Source organism: Sphaeramia orbicularis, chromosome 13 (assembly GCF_902148855.1).
Source record: "Sphaeramia orbicularis chromosome 13, fSphaOr1.1, whole genome shotgun sequence".
Lineage (NCBI taxonomy): Eukaryota > Metazoa > Chordata > Actinopteri > Kurtiformes > Apogonidae > Sphaeramia > Sphaeramia orbicularis.
This window is the reverse complement of record NC_043969.1, coordinates 39,230,875-39,250,438: the sequence shown is the minus strand read 5'-3', so window position 1 is coordinate 39,250,438 and position 19,564 is coordinate 39,230,875. Positions and strand designations below refer to the sequence as shown.

The 19,564-nt window shown below is 35.9% G+C and overlaps 1 protein-coding gene across 1 annotated transcript in view; it reads right to left on the bottom strand.

Moving 5' to 3' along the window:
* Nucleotides 1-19,564, bottom strand: part of tenm4 (teneurin transmembrane protein 4) — a 580,630-nt gene that overhangs the window by 61,120 nt on the left and 499,946 nt on the right. Inside the window, exon 25 of the mRNA XM_030151937.1 lies at nt 5,861-6,033. Coding sequence (XP_030007797.1) covers nt 5,861-6,033 — 173 coding nt within the window. The remainder of the gene's footprint in view (nt 1-5,860; nt 6,034-19,564) is intronic.

Here is a 19,564-nt window from a genome sequence, read left to right as displayed (position 1 = left end):
GTGTCAGGGGCGTCTTTAACCCTCCGGTATCCCATCCAGCAAGGCCCTTACTAAGCACCAAGTGTGCGTTTTTGGCACACTTGTGGAATAATGTCAAAAAATGTTCATACAGTTTGTTTTTAATTCTTTTACACTTTTTTCTATTCCATCAACTTGAGCCATAAATAAAAAATACCAAATACTCAATAATTGCCACATTTTTTAACCCTTTAAGTGCTGTGTTTGTAAGGTAAACAAACCATTTTTTTTGGATGCAAAAAACACAAAAAATTAATTTTTTTCAATACACCACATAAAAAGTGGATCACATATTATTTGATTTTTGCATCCTGGCATATGTCAATGATTAACTCCAACATTGGTTAATTTGCATTATTATTTTTGGCGCTAGGTCAAATGTTCAAAAATACTAGCATCTGTAACCAAGTGTGCCAAAAATGCACACCTATAAATCAAGCTATTAAATTTTATATATTGATTTATTTTTCTGCTCTAATTTGATTTTATTTTTGTAAATCAAGGTCAGTCGTAATGATTGTACATATCAAATAATCATTCATTTTAGATTTTTTTTTAACCCTTTAAATGATCTCTTTTCATCATGATGTCACTACATTTTTTGATGCAAAAAATGCAAAATATGTTTTTGTTTTTTTTCAAAATACTACATAAAAATTGGATAACATTATCTGATTTTTGCAGCCTGGCATATATCAATGATTAACAGCAACATTAACAACGTTAATAAATTAATATAGACCCTCCCCTCTCAAATGAAGCCCAGATATCAGTAAAAGCAGGATTTATGCCTTAATGGCTTTCGGATCAAAAACAGTGGTTATAATGGAAGAAATAGTGCATTTTAGGCACACTTGGGAGACAGATGCTAGTCTTGTGATTTTCTTTTGTTTACAATGTGCAAATTTTAGTTGGTGGCCAGAATTTTAAAGATCATGCACAAGTGAACAACTTTTGAATTCTAACCTTATTTAAATTGTGAAAAATAATATGAAGTTTTTTAACACGAAGTGCAAAGTGTGCCTAAAAAGCACACCCGGATACCAGAGGGTTAATATATACACAGCCGAGGCAAAAAATAGTCCCCACCTGGATTTAGCTTAGTTCTTTAACCCTTTACCTGATGCAATGAGGAGCTCCTCATTTCCCAAACAACCATCAGTTGATAGCGAGCATAAAGACTGGACTGTTTTAATGGATAAAGGTCATGTGGTCTGATGAGTCCAGATTGACCTTATTCCAGAATGATAGTCCATCATGATGAGAAGAGAGGTCAATGAATTGCTTACCCATCATGCTTAGTGCCCACAGTGGGCAGTGTTATGATCTGTGGTTGAATCTGGATGAATTCAGGCTAATGTGATCATTGTATTTGTTTGTATTCGCATGAACTCAAAAGTAACTGGATCACTGTATTTATATTAACTGAAGAAATTTGATTATTCAACTTATATGATTTATTGTACATTTAAAAACACTTACATTTGATTGTGTGTCTGATAGTTTGAGATGTCATGCATTGCCTGTCACGTGATATTGTAATTTTATCAACATTTGTGACATAATATAACATAACTAACTTTAAAACTCATTGACCTTGTGGAATTCAAAACTGTTCAAATAATATATAAAGCAAAGAACAATTTACTACCGGGCAATATTCAAGAAATGTTCTGTGAAAGAGAGGGAGGCTATGATTTACGGGGAAAATTTAATTTAAAGATTCATACAGTACGCACTACATTAAACAGTTTCTGTATTACCATTTGTGGAGTAAAACAGTGGAACAAATTGTGTGTGGAGATAAAACAAATATCAAACATAATTCAGTTTAAAAAAAAAGATATAAGGAATTGATTCTTGAGAGGTACAGTATTTAATAATGACAATGAGGCCTATTTGTTTATGAATGATGTTGTACTGACAAATCTGCTGTAATTATTGAAGAGAATGTTTGATTTGTTGAGTCTGTTTGTATGACTGTACTGACATGAACAGACTGTTGTGGATAATTCAGTTACTGCATTATGGATTGTTGTGGTTTGATGCTCAAATTAGGGAAATAGTATAGGCTGATTGTTATATAAAGTTAATGATAAAGGTGTAAAAGCACTGAGGGGTAGGATTAAATAAGTTTATACTTCTTCCTACTCCTTTTCGACCATGCAAAATTCAGACTTGTATGTGCTTGAGGATAGATTCTGTCCATTTAAATGTTTTTTTAATGTCTTAATTTGCTTTGTTTTGTCTTATTTTCTTTGCATGTTCGAAATAAAATAAATAAATAATAATAATAATAATAATTTTCTGCACAAAATTATGGAAACAATGCCACGGTGCATGGATGCTGTAATCAAGGCTAAAGATTATCCAATAAAATAAGAGTTTGGCTTTTTTTTTTTTGCCAGGGCTGTGCATACATAGGCTAGTTTAAGTGTTTTAAAGTATTCAAGCCCTTCAAAAACAGTTATACACATGTTAATTATACTGTTAGTATCCTTAACCTCCTAAGACCCAGCAATGCATTTTTGTCCTGTGTAGGGGACAAAAGTTTCACAGTTTTACTTCAAAAATGCTGTCCATTGCAAAGGACATTTCATTGAAAAATAAATAAATCAAAATAATAATTAAAAAAATTTATTCTGAAAAAACTGTTGCATTATGCAGTTTCCAACCAAGACAATTGTTTAAAATGTAAAAAAGCTAAAACTTTCACTTTCCTGGATCTCAGGAGGTTAAAGAAACTTATGAAGACCTGGAGTTAGTCCCCTTTGTGCCTTTAATGGCAGCTCCTAGTTTGCTATGTGCTAATCGCTAATGCTAATGCTAATGCTAGGGGTTGTGTGTGTAATAGGATGGGTAAAATTTCCTTAAAGGAATAAGAAAGTGAGTTAATCTTTACTCTCACCAGCAACCTTATTACTTTATCTTTGAATTTGCACAAATTCATTGAAATGTATGAAAAAACTAATATAAAACAACAGGTAAATATCAGCTACTGCCCTCTATGAAGTGATATCTCATATATCAGTACCACTATATATCCACTACATATCCAATATACCAGCGCATCAGCAAGTCCAATCATATAATGCTCTTTGAGAGAATAGCACAGGAAAGCACTGACAATTCATTGTAAAAAAAAAAAAAAAAATTCAGCAAACAATTTATCTATAAGTGGATTCAAAAACTATTACATCAAGAGCCAGTGAGTAATAAAGTATGTAGCCCTTGAACACTGAACAAAAAAAAACACAAATAAATGCATTTAACAGGAAAATATGAAGCAAAACTATAGAGCAATAGCGAGGAAAGTCATTCCCTTCTGTTTAGGTTAATAAGCTACAAATCACGTTACCTGAAAATACAGTATGTGTAGTATTTCTGGGTAATGAGTCATTGTTATTACCCAGAAACTACATACACATATACTACCAGCTGAAATCAGTGCATTATGTTTCTAGTAGCAGCATTAAAACTATAATTTGTACATTATCCTGAAATAAATGTCAATGTTTGAGATATAATAAAGGGGGGATTCTAGGTTTATAATATGGTAATCAGCTTGTACATGCAAGACTTTAAATGCAAATGTAAAGGTAAGTAAACTGTAACATCCGTCTGTATTACCTCATTATTGTCAGGTTTTCATCCCGTTAATGTCAGTGTTTTACCTTTTTTTTTTTTTAGCTGTGATACAAAGCGCTGCCATGGGGTTGATGAATACCACAAAAACAAGGGATTTGTCATTGAAGTCACGCCGAAGCTTTTTGCACTTCACTGGTTCCCGAACACCTCAGAAATCACAAACGCTGGTAAAACATTTAATTACGTGGCACTGAGTAAGATCATCTGCTTACATGACTGTTATCAGTTACAACTGTGTCATGTACAAAGCAAAGGGTAAGAATATCGGCTTTGAAATGAAACAAATGTCCAAATGTGAAGTTGTAATACCACTGATGGCCACTAGACGCTGCCCCATAAAGCTCTGAGTCCTGTAGACCTACATGAATCATCTAGAAATACTCAGTCAACAATTTTTCCAGGACTCATTCTTATAAAGTAATAAAATCTCAAGTGGAATAGATGGTTCGGATTTCTGCCATTTTAGGCTTAGATTGCTAGTGTCTTTGCTTATCGAGTTTCTTTTTCTTATTTTAACAACACATTTTCTTAACAGACAGTTCGTAGTTGTCATTAACAGATTCCAATGTTAATCAAAAGACTCTAAAATTACCATGACGCAGTGCTTGATGAGTTTACCATCTCACTGCGTCACTAAGCTAGCCTTTAGCATTAGCTCACCCGTGACTCCTTGCATTCCTGTGGCTCCACCCCTTTTACTTCCCAAGATCCAACATGTTGATGGACAAATCACAAACTACTGGCTTCAAAGTGGCAGTTTAGAAACAAATAGTGATGACGCGGTACCTTTGTTGACTAATTTTAAACAGTCTAATCAGCTTAGATTAGGCTTAGATTGCTAGCGTCTTTGCTTTTCGAGTTTCTTTTTTGAGATATAATAAAGGGTGGATTCTAGGTTGATAATATGATAATCAGTTTGTACCTGCAAGACTTTAAATGCAAATGTAAAGGTAAATAAACTGTAACATCCGTCTGTATTACCTCATTATCGTCAGGTTTTCATCCCGTTAATGTCAGTGTTTTACCTTTTTTTTTTTTAGCTGTGATACAAAGCGCTGCCATGGGGTTGATGAATACCACAAAAAACAAGGGATTTGTCATTGAAGTCACACCGAAGCTTTTTGCACTTCACTGGTTCCCGAACACCTCAGAAATCACAAACGCTGGTAAAACATTTAATTACGTGGCACTGAGTAAGATCATCTGCTTACATGACTGTTATCAGTTACAACTGTGTCATGTACAAAGCAAAGGGTAAGAATATCGGCTTTGAAATGAAACAAATGTCCAAATGTGAAGTTGTAATACCACTGATGGCCACTAGACACTGCCCCATAAAGCTCTGAGTCCTGTAGACCTACATGAATCATCTAGAAATACTCAGTCAACAATTTTTCCAGGACTCATTCTTATAAAGTAATAAAATCTCAAGTGGAATAGATGGTTCGGATTTCTGCCATTTTAGGCTTAGATTGCTAGTGTCTTTGCTTATCGAGTTTCTTTTTCTTATTTTAACAACACATTTTCTTAACAGACAGTTCGTAGTTGTCATTAACAGATTCCAATGTTAATCAAAAGACTCTAAAATTACCATGACGCAGTGCTTGATGAGTTTACCATCTCACTGCGTCACTAAGCTAGCCTTTAGCATTAGCTCACCCGTGACTCCTTGCATTCCTGTGGCTTCACCCCTTTTACTTCCCAAGATCCAACATGTTGATGGACAAATCACAAACTACTGGCTTCAAAGTGGCAGTTTAGAAACAAATAGTGATGACGCGGTACCTTTGTTGACTAATTTTATACAGTCCAATCAGCTTAGATTAGGCTTAGATTGCTAGCATCTTTGCTTTTCGAGTTTCTTTTTTGGGATATAATAAAAGGGGGGATTCTAGGTTTATAATATGGTAATCAGTTTGTACCTGCAAGACTTTAAATGCAAATGTAAAGGTAAATAAACTGTAACATCCGTCTGTATTACCTCATTATCGTCAGGTTTTTGTCCCGTTAATATCAGTGTTTTACCTTTTTTTTTTTTTTTTTAGCCGTGATACAAAGCGCTGCCATGGGGTTGATGAATACCACAAAAAACAAGGGATTTGTTATTGCAGTCACGCCGAAGCTTTTTGCACTTCACTGGTTCCCGAACACCTCAGAAATCACCTGCTCCACTTGTGAGCTGTAAGACACTCACCCTGCATGAGTGTGTAGAAGGTGCCAGAGGCAGACAGGTTGGTGGTGACGGTGATATCCTCTTTGTTGGAGCCCTCTGTCTGGATGCGGACTGAGCTGTCGGCGTCTGTACGGTAGCTGCTCACTCGGCCCGTGGGGTAAGTGACGTTAGTCAGACGCCCGTAACTGTCATACCTACAAAGAAATACACTGATCAGAGCCGGAGAAGGCAAACAGGGGGCATGTCATCTCAACACCGTGTAGAAGCAGTCGCTACAGCTGAATCATAAACAGGTTGATTGCATGGAAATTTACTGCCTCTTTTTGAGATGCAGTATTTATTTTATTTTATTTTATTTGTTTAATTAGCAGGGACAGTACACGTTAATGAACATTTCTGTAAAGGTGCCAGTAATAGCAAAAAAGCTATTTTTCAACTATTGTCCCTGGGTAAGATGTAAAATACCAGCATTCATAAAATTAGAAATATTTTTAAAAATTATGGCTACACCCACACATTACAGAGCATTAATTCACATACACAGTATACACAGTAAATTAGTAGGAAGCAATTTTAATTATAAATGGAAGTTAGGTATGTGTAAAAAAAGATATAAGAACTGATTTTTGTGAGGTACAGTATTTAATAATGACAATGAGGGCTGTTTTTTTATGGATACTGTTGTATCGATAAATATACTGTAATTATTGAAGAAAATTGTTGAATTGTTGAGTCTGTTTGTATGACTGTACTGCCATGAACATATTGTTGTGTATAACTCAATTACTGCATTATGTATTTGCTGTGGTTGAATGCTAAATTAGGAAAAATGTATTGTTTGATTCTTGTATTAAGTTAACATTAAAGGTGTAAAAGCACTTGAGGGGTAGGATTAAATAAGTTTAGACTTCTTCCTATTCCTTTTCGATCATGCAAAATTCAGACTTGCACGGACTTGACGATAGATTCTGTTCATTTAAATGTTATTTTGTTTTTGTCTTTTTTTTTTTTTTTTCCCAACCTTTGTTTGTTTGGAGTTTTGTAGAAATTGGGCAATACAAACACTGTATCATATATGACAAATCAATTGAAAATAAATTGTTGCACAGTTTCCTTTTTTTTTTTTTTTTTTTTTTTTACATGTATACAAAAACAAAAACAAACAGACCAAGGAACAATTACACCAACCTTCTCCATTAACAAAAACAAAAAACAAAAAAAGGGGCTTGAAAGGTTCACATTTTTTTGTTTTTGATTTTGTTTTTGTCTTAATCTGCTTTGTTTTGTTTTATTTTGTTTTGTTGCATGTCCAAAATGAATAAATGAATAAAATAAATAAAATAAAATAAATGGAAGGAGGTATAATAATGTGAGTAATGAGGCTGATGTGTCATCTTGGACGCACTGAGTATGAGTGGCTATAAAGCATTAACTGTTCTAGTTATGATTACAACAAGCAATAAGGATTTTTTTTTTTCTGTTTTAAGAGTCTGGTATATCTCTATCGGTGTCACAAAAAGTGAAAATGCGTCATCACAGGCGGTAAAACGCTGCAGCAAATCCATCAGTGTTACTGTTCGCAGCCTGAGGTAATAAAACTCAAAGCTTTCAGTAGCAAGTTCAACAAGTTCAGTGTTTTAGCTCTTCCAACAGGATACACATTTTATAAACACTGTGGAGTTTGTGAGTAACATTCAAAGGGACAGAAGGAAGCAATAAAAACAAACCCAAACAAAACAAAAAAAGAGACTTTGAGAATCAGCTGTGACCATCTTGGCATTTTGATGAAGAGCCAGAGATGAAACTCGTCAGGCTAATTTTACCACGAACGCTGGTAAAACACTTAATTACGTGGCACTGAGTAAGATCAGCTGCTTACATGACTGTTATCAGATACAACTGTGTCATGTACAAACCAAAGGGTAAGAACATCAGCTCTGAAAAGAAAAAAATGTCCAAATATGAAGCTGTAATACCACTGATGGCCACTAGACGCTGCTCCATAAAGCTCGGATTCTGATCTTCTTTCTAAAAATACTAAGTCAATGATTTTTCCAGGACTCATTCTGATAAATTAATAAACTCTCAAGTCGAACAGATGGTTCGGATTTCTGCCATTTCAGGCCTAGATTGCTAGCGTCTTTGCTTTTCGAGTTTCTTTTTCTTATTTTAACAACACATTTTATAAAGGGACAGTTTGTGGTTGTTATTAACAGATTCCACTGTTAATGAAAAGCCTATAAAATTACCATGATTCAGTACTTGATGAGTTTACGATTTTACTGCGTCAATAAGCTAGCCTTTATCATTAGCTCGCCCATGACTCCTTTCATTACAGTGGCTCCGCCCCTTTTAGTTCCCAAGATCCAACATGTTGATGGACAGATCACAAACTACTGGCTTCAAAGTGGCAGTTTAGAAACAAATAGTGATGACACAGTACCTTTGTTGACTAATTTTATACAGTCTAATCAGCACTAGCTGGCCTCATTAGCATGCTAGCTGACGGACAGTACCATATAAGTGATGCAAATAGGATGGGCATTGTAATTAACTACCAGTAAACTTCATAAAAGATTTATGTAACAACATCCTTTGCCTGTCATTTAAGCACAACTACAATAGAGCCATCAGTAATAAATATTTTATTCAATAAACAGAAGCTGATGAATGTTGTGTTCGCCTTGTTACGTTTCTGTCTGTGAAAGATTAGCATTTACCTTAAAACAATAAATGTAAAGATGGGCTCGCTATAGAGTTTAAATCTCATTTTATGCAAAAATCTACATCTTATTTGTGCTTGCTTTCTCAGTATGAAAACACATAGAAATTATATAACACCCAAACTGTGTACATTTCACACATTAGAACACAACGCATCTGAAACAGAATAACTGTGAAGACCAAAACAAGAGGGTTCACAGCCTCTCACATCTGTAAAAGTGTTTATTAGCTTAAAAGATTAGCGATATCACTAATCTTATTATACAGTCTATGAAATAGGAGCAGTGAGGTGCGACTCCTCAGAGAGATGCAGTATCTCCTCAGCCTACAAATCAGTCAGTTCATCACATCCAGGAACATGAGTGGCCAGATTGTTTCATTTCACTCAGAGACGGCATCAGCATGAACAATTTGAAATCTTTTAGATTGCCAGTGTTCCAGAATGGAGGGTAAGTGAACGGTACATTATTTAGAATGAAGACTTTTATCTGCGCGCTGAATACAGATTGGAAAGCCCTCTTCGATGTTGCTGCCTGCCATAATAAAGCCTCTAATAAATGAGATGGCGGGTGCTGGTTTACGGATATTTCCTCAGCGCTGCCATCTCAAATATCCAATATGGAAAGGAAGAGTGGGAGAGGAGTCATGTCCCAGAGATAAATGTTATCTGATCTCAAATGTACGAGGGACTGGGATTCATAGATGCATTTCAGCCTAAGTCTTCCACTTCAGGAAATACTAAATAGCAGAGTAATTTATATCTAAAGCATTTGATTTCTTTTGATACGACTCATACTTATCAGAAAGATATTCTCCTCGTGTTCAGGTTTTTTGCAGTAAAAACACTTCCTGTCTTAGAAGTTGGATGTAGGGTTACAGCAGTGTACAATTTCAAGGTAATAATAAATTGATGATTATCATACCATGTGCATTTGCTTATTTAAGATACTGTACATGCACATGTTTTCTGCCATTTATGTTAATTTAAATGTTTGATGTGTTCATTTCTATTTATTTCTAAAAAGGAGATGTTTTTCCTTTTTTTCCTCCTCTTTTTGTTGAAACAAGTTTAGTCTTTATTTTATTCATTTCCAAAAGGGAGATTAAATACATCCAATCAGCAAAGATTGTACCCTTTTTTTTTTTTTTTTTTTTTTTAATCGATAGGGCATATTATCAAAATTCTATGTCAATTGGATGAGATTTTTAAATTCTACTTGCCAGTAGATGGTGCCATAACTATATTTCAATATTGATATATAGATATGTGTAAGTTGGAACCCCTGTCACATTTGACAATTTTTGGGAAGACTAGGCAATACAATGCAAATGACTTCCTGTTTCATGGACCATGGGTTGCTATGACAACACCATTCAAGAAGACTCATCATTTTACCAGTTTTCATTGCACGATTCTTTACTTGACAAACCTGCAGACACTTTTGTTCTATCTTGTGAAGCATAATGATTGAAAATAACAAAAATAGGGCAAAAATTGTATATTTAAGTCAAAATGTCAACCTTCCTGTTGGATGTCCAGCTCTGAGAGGTTTCCTAAGAGGTTTTTGGGGTTATAATACAGTATATGGCTCCAAAAATTGTTAACTCTATGTAAAACTCAATGGAGGGGTTAATTTGATTAAATTTGTAGCATTGATATTGCCAAACATCCTACTGTTCTCTTTACTTTTGAATTATTATAACTGATAATAATTGTCCATCCATCCATCAATATATCCATCATTATCTGGAGCAGTAGACAGGTCCTACTGAGAAATAATATTTCTTCTTTCACAAAGTCCAGAAGAAATAGCAGGAAAAATAGTTTCACACAAAAACCAATTCCATATATAAAACACACAACATTCACAAAATCAAGATCCAAAGTCAAGATCCATCCATCCATCCATCGTCACTTTTGTTCAATCATGAAGCATAATGGCTGGAAATAACAAAACAAGGCAAGAATTGTAAATTTAAGACAAAATGTCAACCTTCCTGTTGGATGTTTGGCTCTTTAAGGTTTTTGGGGTCAATATATATGGCTACAAAAATGGGAAAGTATATAAAACTTGATGGAGGGTTTCATTTTGTAAAATTTATTTTGTTGGTTGATACTGCCAAAATACCCTTCTGTTCTCTTTACTTTTGAGTTATTGTAACTGTAATTGTCCATCCATCCATCCATCCATCCATCCACCCATCCATCCATCCATCCATCCACCCATCCATCCATCCATCCATCCATCTCATGAAGCATAATGGCTGAAAATAACAAAACAGGACAAGAACTGTATATTCACGTCAACATGTCGACTCTCCTGTTGGATGTTTGGCTCTAAGAGGCTTTCGAAGAAGTTTTTGGGGTTAATATACTGTATATGGCTACAAAAATGGGAAACTATGTAAAACTTAATGGAGGGCTTAATTTTGTAAAATTTTAAGGGTCGCTACTACCAAAATACCCTTCTGTTCATTTTGTTTTTGAGCTACTGTAACTGATAATAATTGTCCATCCATCATCCATCCATCCATCCATCGACACTTTTGTTCAATCATGAAGCAAAATGGCTGAAAATAACAAAACAGGGCAAGAATTGTAAATTCAAGACAAAATGTTAACGTTCCTTTTGGATGTTTGGCTCTAAAATTTTTTGGGGGTTAATATATATGGCTACAAAAATGGGAAAGTATATAAAATTGATGGAGGGTTTCATTTTGTAAAATTTAAGGGTTGCTACTGCCACAATACCCTTCTGTTCTCTTTACTTTTGAGTTATTGTAACTGTAATTGTCCATCCATCCATCCATCCATCGTCACTTTTGTTCAATCTCATGAAACATAATGGCTGAGAATAACAAAACAGGACAAGAATTGTACATTCACGTCAACATGTCGACTCTCCTGTTGGATGTTTGGCTCTAAGAGGCTTTCGAAGAGGTTTTTGGGGTTAATATACTGTATATGGCTACAAAACCGGGAAACTATGTAAAACTTAATGGAGGGCTTAATTTTGTAAAATTTTAAGGGTCGCTACGACCAAAATACCCTTCTGTTCATTTTGTTTTTGAGCTACTGTAACTGATAATAATTGTCCATCCATCCATCCGTTTAGATTCCAGTCGTCTATGTACAGTACCTACTTATACCTCTACCTTGATGACTGGGAATCTTTACACACACACACACACACACTGTGACATTCTCAGAGACAGTGTTCGCTCCGTGAAAATCTCATACAGTTGCAACCCTAATTGCATGTTATCTGCACTGTACTGTTTTTGCTCGTTCCATTCTGCGAATAATGAAAGTGTTCCTGCCTTTTTGCCTTCACCTCGACACTAGAAGACAGCATCCACTAGACAGAAATCTCATTCTAAAGCAACACTGCATGGCCCAGCTTGATCACTGACCCAAAGTCTCTCTGTCTCAATTAGGGCCTGGAGTTGGAGCCATTCCTCGGGCTTCACCGCTGAGCTCTAATGGCTCCGGCCTGCTTCGACTCAGCTGCCTATTAGCTTGCTTTCTCTGGACAAGAGGGCCATGCGGGGGCAGGGTGCTCAGCAGAAGGAGAGGAGCGCTTTCCCCCTGGATAGTCACAAGTCCATTCAGATCGCATCACCTTTGCGTCACATGCTAGCTCTATGACCTTTCATGCTGGGACCTAACAATAGGCTGGGCACTTCATATCAGCGTTCCCTCCAGCTTCCCCTACCGCAACGTTATTCTCACTATTTTCACTTCCCTTCCTGCCTGAGAATTTCAGAACATATCGAACTGACGACGACGGAGGAAAAAGAACTGTACCCACAATGCCCACACGGCTGCTTCACCTTCATTAACAACTGTTCGGCAAGAAATTATAGTTTGATGCATTCAATTTGCTCGAAGCCAGCGACTGAAGCACATCTGCTGCTAAACAGAAACATTACTGCCCCCTTAATTTGAGGCTAAGAGAGCAATTAGCATCCTTCAGAAATGCTACATGATTTAATGGATTTACAGTAACCCTTAAGTATAGGCACTTATCATTACAACAAAAACATCAGGAGGTCGGCCGAGCATCTGTGTGTGCAGCAAATGCCAGAGCAGATGAGGTGGCAAAGGGTTACAATACATCTTTTGTTCTCTCCACTAAGTCCTTTGTGTTCTGCTTCTGCATTCATCCACGCTACTTTCAATCTATATGCCACCAGACATAAGTACACATTAATTAATATGGTAAAATGTTTAGCGGTGCACTTTGGTGAGCAGAGATAAATGGACATTCTGATGGTAGCAAATTATTGTTTGGGCCCTCAGGTGGTGGAGTGACCTTCAAAGCTAATTATTTAACGACAACAAACACGTTTTATTGGGTCTTAATGAAAGATGGGTGTTTGGAATGGCTTGTAGGTGAATATATTATTACCCCACCCCCCCACCCCCGAAGGGAAGGCAAGGGGTATTGTTTTTGGTTCGGTTTGTTTGTTTGTTAACACTATAGTAAAACTACTAGTTGAATTTACACCAAATTGAATTTACAGATTACCAGTGACCCAGAATAGATCTGATGACATTTTGGGAACAGAAGGTCAAAGCTCAAATTTTTTACGAATTTTTACCTCCGCCAAGGAGGTTATGTTTTTGCGAGGGTTTGTTTGTTTGTTTGTTTGTTTGTTTGTTTGTTTGTCTGTCCGTTAGTGTGCAAACATAACTCAAAAAGTTATGGACAGATTTGGATGAAATTTTCAGGGTTTGTTGGAAATGGGATAAGGAAGAAATGATTAAATTTTGGTGGTGATCGGGGGTGGGGGGGCCCACGGGGGGGGCCACTGATCAGCCTTGGCGGAGGTCTGCGCTCTCCAAGTGCTTCTAGTTACAATCTTTTTTTTCCCCTATTTACCTATAATTGTTAACATGATAGCAAAACTATTGATTCAATTCATACCAAAATGGGTTTATAGATTGCCAGTGACCCAGAATAAGATGTCATTATGTTTTGGAAAAAGTAGGTTAAAGTTTCAATTTTTATGCATTTTTTAAATCTTTTTTTTTTTCCCCATTTACTTATAATGGGTGGAATTTCACATGTCTGTAGCAGCAAAACTATTGGTTCAATTCATACCAAATTGGGTTTCTACATTTCCAGTTATTAAGAACAGGTGTGGTTACATTTCGGGAAAAGTAGGTCAAAATTACAATTTTTAATGAATTTTTAAAATATTTTTTCTTCTGTCATTTACTTATAATGGGCGAAATTTCAAATGTCTATAAAAACATTGATTTTGTTTCAATTTGCTTCAAACTTGGCACATATATAGAGGCAACTGATACACTGCCATCAGCACATGCGTAGACATAATGACATCAGCTGGATCGATGCCAAAATAAGCTACAATACATGCGAGGGGCGGGGTTTGTTGTGCCTGGAACCACTTGTTTAACCCTTTCATGCATGAATTAGAAGAACCTTAATCAAGATTTTTTTTTTTCTTGAATGATTTTATTCTTCTTTAGGCATTAAAAAAACAATGCGATAATTTTTTTTTTTTATTAAGCTATTTTTCATGGAGTTGAAAAAATGTCCACTCAGCTTGACACCATGTGTTTAATTTTTGAAGCAAAAAAACATGTATTTACTGTGAAAACTATGAAATAAAAACATTTTCATGCTGCTAATGTGATGTTTTCTCACATTTTAACATACTCTATTGCTAGTCATTACTCACTTCATTGAGATAACATGCAAAAAAAACACAAACTTTTGTTGTTAATGACAGTCTAATAACAATAACAAGGAACTGATTTACACTCAAATATGTTAGATCAAGTTTATCTAGAACAGCAAAGTTACAGTAATGTTATTAATTGTAGTGTATGGGATGATGCATAAGTGTCCACTGTGTTGGCTGATATGAAACTAAAACAACAAAATCCAAGAATATACAGCTGTAGAATAACTGTCCACTGTAGTGACCACGATGCATGAAAGGGTTAATTTGCGAGTGAAAAAAAAAAAAAACAGGAAAAGGAAGAATTCGGTATCTTACGTAGACTTCTAACAGAGGTTGAAATGCAAAAAGGACTGTTACTCATGCATTCTGCAGAATGAAAAATAAGACCAGAGAAGAGTGTGTTTTTCATGCTCTGTGCCATTTATAGTATTTAACAGATTAAATGTGAAAAACCATTTGCATTAGAGCTGCTTCGGTGGAACATTTGCTAGTTTGCTGTTATGATGTAAGGCTCATAGAATGTATGAGTTGAAAGAAAAAAACATCTATAGACGCCTCAGCCTTTAGAGAAGTCTAAGGGTGTCATGATATAATAGATTTTCTTGAAAACCCTTATTTCCTCTTTCAATTTATAGTCGACAACGGGAAACTTTGTTAAGAATAGAAAATTAAATTTTTTTTTAAGCTTCTACTGTTATTATTCCACGCTACAAAGGCCCTTCGTGTCAGCGTTAATATTCTTTTCTTTATGCAACAGGAAAGACCAAATCTGAGAACAACAACAGGCACTTTATGAAAAGTCAAAGAGAAATAATTGAATATTCCAACCACCCACCGAACTTGAATTTGTTTAGACCGTAGGCAATTCACTGTACCTTGAGAAATCCCTACGCTTGGCTGCATTAGTGCCATTTTCACTGCATCGTTTTTTTTTTTTTTTTTCCACTACAACCATCTCGGATGACAACCAAATCAAACACAGGTGATACATGTCCGCTCAAATTAAACACAGCGTCTGATTATGTGTCAAAGTGTTCTATTCCTCCAGCGAGGTGTAACAGATGTCTGACCAGCCGATCTGCTTAATCACACTTTTTGGAATGACATCCAGTTAGTACAGTATCCCTCGGTACAGTACATTAAGCGAAGGGACAGATTGCTTGATAGAAGCCACGAGAACATGAAATCCTGAGCTCAAATGCTGCAGCATGTGCAAGACTTGTGTATTGTTCCCTCTCGGTGTGTGCTCTGCTTCAGTCACTTATTACCTTTGGCTTTTCTGTTATGCTTATATTGCTTGGACTTGTCACAGTCCTGCGGGTAAAATGTGCTTGCCGATAGATATATGTCTTTCCTGTATGAAATGACTCCAAACAAGCGATGGTCGGCAAGCGAGGGTGCAGATGAGCAACATATCATCCAGTAATCCTATTTGGTATGATAACAGGAAATAGGATTACACCCATACTTCCACAAGAGTGACATAGAGAGGCAGGCATATGAAGGTAACACAAGTGCCCAAATACTAAACTCAGATGTCAACCAGGTTTTCTATTCCTCTAATGCCCATTCTAATTCACATATTCCCAAAGTGTGCAAACTGTATATTGGATTTAAAAGATTTAACAGATCAAGTTGCTCTCTAGTGTAAAGTGCTCATCTATATCAGCTCAACCGGGACCCAGAGTCTGCTACGCATTAGCATTAAAAAGGTACTTTGTAAATGTGTCCCAATCGGCCGTTCTAGCTAATTAGCGCAAAAGGCTGTCCCGCCACAAAAAAAAAAAAAAAAATTTATAAAGCATTTAAGTATGCAAATATTAGATGTTTACTGAGATCCCCATTGAGATAACAACTAGCTGAATATATAGGATACTTTCATTGCAGAGGAGTGTCCTAACCCTCTAAATGTCAACTGATAAAAAAATAAAAAGACACTTTGGCATTATTTTATATTTTAACCTTTATGTAAATAATGCAGTGGTTTCCAACTTTTTTTTGGCTTGTGAACCCATTTTAACATCACAAATTTCTGGCGACCCCAGACATTCAAAACAGCTAAAATTAATTTGTTTTTGATCATGTAATAGTTTGCTACACTTTGTTGCAAATAAACGTTAATTTTAGATGACATTTAGTCTATATAATGTATATTATTATGGACGGAGGCAGAAAAGCCAGGTGTAGATTACTGCACAAAGTGAGAATTTTATTTTCCTTGGTCAGGATATGTAGTCAGTCCAGCTTGGATTTCCAAGGCTGACAATTAATACTGAACAAACAAGAACTCAAACTATGAATTATGAAAGAGCTGCAGCATCTGAAACTGACCACAATGAACATTTGACAGATAAATAGTACCACAGTGCTTCAGTTTCAGATTCAGAGTTTGTCATGTCTGTTATGAGTTTTTTGCATCAGAATTTTTTGCATCTAAATTTTTTTTTTTTTGTTCTATATTTGTGAACGTGGTTGAATTCAGAGACAGAAAATTCAGACACTCGGTTTCAGTACAGGGGGAGGTTCGGACGCTTGATTTCAGTGAGAGGGAGTTCGGTGCTGGAAGTTCGGTGGCTTTTGTAATTCGAGGTCTGATGAGACAGATTTACTTCCAGAGATTTCCCTCATCTACTGTTTATCTGACTGTTGTTTGTTTTCATATCTAACTTATTCTGTAAAGCCCTGCGAAGCAACCTTGTTGTGAATTGAACTGAATTATGTATTGTGATTGTCTCTCTCAACTCACCATATATTTTTCATTAGGAAGTTTTTTTTTTTTTTTTCATCAATTACTAGAAATTTCAGGCAATCCCATTTGAATTCCAGGCGACCCCACATGGGGTCCCGACCCCAAGGTTGAAAAACACTGAAATAATGTGTTTTCATGTCATTAATGAAGCTGCGATTTTAGCAACATGGCTCTATTTTTATTCAACAAATGTACCAGAGTCTGTTTCTTAAATAGACTAAATCATCACTACATGATTAGTACAAGAAGCTGAATTAGTAACATAAAAATGCAGCTTCTCGTCAATATTTGGAAGCAATTTTCGGGGATTTAAATGCAACAATGTTACATTTAGTTTTACCAGTTACAAAAGAACAGATTCACATTTTTCTTGTTAAATAAATGCTCATTTTTTATTGCAAACAAACATCTGCTTGTGTGATAACTGCTGTTAATATGAGCTAAGTGGTCCCCTAAAGTCCAACAGAGAGACTAAATGGTAAAGGTTACTAAGGATGAAAATATTTTAACGTAAAGGTTACACAGCGGTTATTGATAAGAATTATTAATAAGAAAAAAAAATAATGTTACATCTTTTTATCAGACGTACTTAGAGCAGCAGGGTTTGATTTTTTTAGTGTCATTGAGCAAAAATTCCATACCTACCTTTCAACACATTTTAATTGAAGTGTTCTGAGCAGAGACGAGATTTCTGCATCTACTCTGTGTTTACTGGTTGTAGAAAACCTTGACCTTATATGTGCAAATGTTGTGATGTAACTAGTTATAAAACATAACAAATTAAGAAGGAATTAAAATGGGTTGTAGAAATGTACTGGATTTTTGCTGGAATTAATATAAAGATAGCTTTGGAGCACCTGGAGGGTTCAAATTCATACTTTATGAACTATTAGGATCCAAATACACAGGAGAAAGGTGCAGAAGGAACATATGTACTGTCAAATTCTGTCTTATTTTCCCTGATATCAATTCCTGCAGCTTTAACAAAAACATTCATTCAGTAAGAAAAATCTATTACTATTATTACTACTACTACTTTCTGTTGCTCCCTTTAGGGGTCATCCACCACCTTTGTGTCCTCCCTCACCACATCCATCCACCCATCCATCCTCCAGCCTGGTAGCTCCATCTTCATCATCCTTCTACTAATATACTCACTATCCGTCCTCTGCACATGTCTAAACCCCCTCAATCTGGACTCTCTGTCTTTGTCTCCAAATTGTCCAAACTGAGCTGTCCGTCTGATGTGTTCCTTCCTAATCCTGTCCCATCCTTGTCACTCCCAAAGAAAATCTCAACATCTTCAACTCTTCCTCGAATAAGAAAAAAATGGAACTTCTATTTCATAATCAAAGACAACACTAAATATAAATATAAATCCTAGAAACTGCTATAAAGTACTCATTTCATGGTAAATGTCTGAAAATGTATTTATTTATTTATTTTTATTTGTAAGCTGGGGCGCTGTAAGGGGGGGGTAAACATAACAAATTCATGGGGCCCAGCATTTCTGGGAGGCCCATAGAGCAGTGGAGGGGGTCTAGTGGATACAGGTTAGAAGTTGTGGAGTCGGATGTTTAAAGCATGTTAAGGTTCATTTTCGCTTTACGCTAGTTACGTAAATTATGGACCAACCCCCCCCCCCCCCCCAACTGCTGCCCCTATCCCACGTACATACCCCCCCGCAAATCAATAAAATACCACATCGTTTAGCTTTCATGGGGCACACAATTGCTAGCACCACCCCAGCCTGTGAGTAAAATGTCTACTTTAAATAGGTTAATGCATACATTTAGGATGTTATTGTAGTATATGTATATACAGGGTGGGGAAGCAAAATTTACAATATTTTGAGGCAGGGATTGAAAGACAGTGTATGATCAATTAGTTTATTGAAAGTCATGAGAATTTATTTGCCACAAGAAAATTGACATCATAGAAAATGTTTTTATTCTATGTGTCCTCCTTCTTTCTCAATAACTGCCTTCACACGCTTCCTGAAACTTGCGCAAGTGTTCCTCAAATATTCGGGTGACAACTTCTCCCATTCTTCTTTAATAGTATCTTCCAGACTTTCTCCTAATAGCTTTGCTCATATTCATTCTCTTCTTTCCATTATAAACAGTCTTTATGGACACTCCAACTATTTTTGAAATCTCCTTTGGTGTGACGAGTGCATTCAGCAAATCACACACTCTTTGACGTTTGCTTTCCTGATTACTCATATGGGCAAAAGTTTCTGAAAAGGTATGGATAATAGTGTTAGGTATGATTATGACATCAATATATGTTTGGTTTCAAAACAATTGACGTAGTGCCTGCTGAGAAAAAACAACTAAATGTTCATTGTAAATTTTGCTTCCCCACCCTGTATATATACACTGAACAAAAATATAAATGCACGACTTTTGTTTTTGCTCCCATTTTTCATGAGCTGAACTCAAAGATCTAAAACTTTTTCTATGTACACAAAAGGCCTATTTCTCTCAAATATTGTTCATAAATTTGTCTAAATCTGTGATAGTGAGCACGTC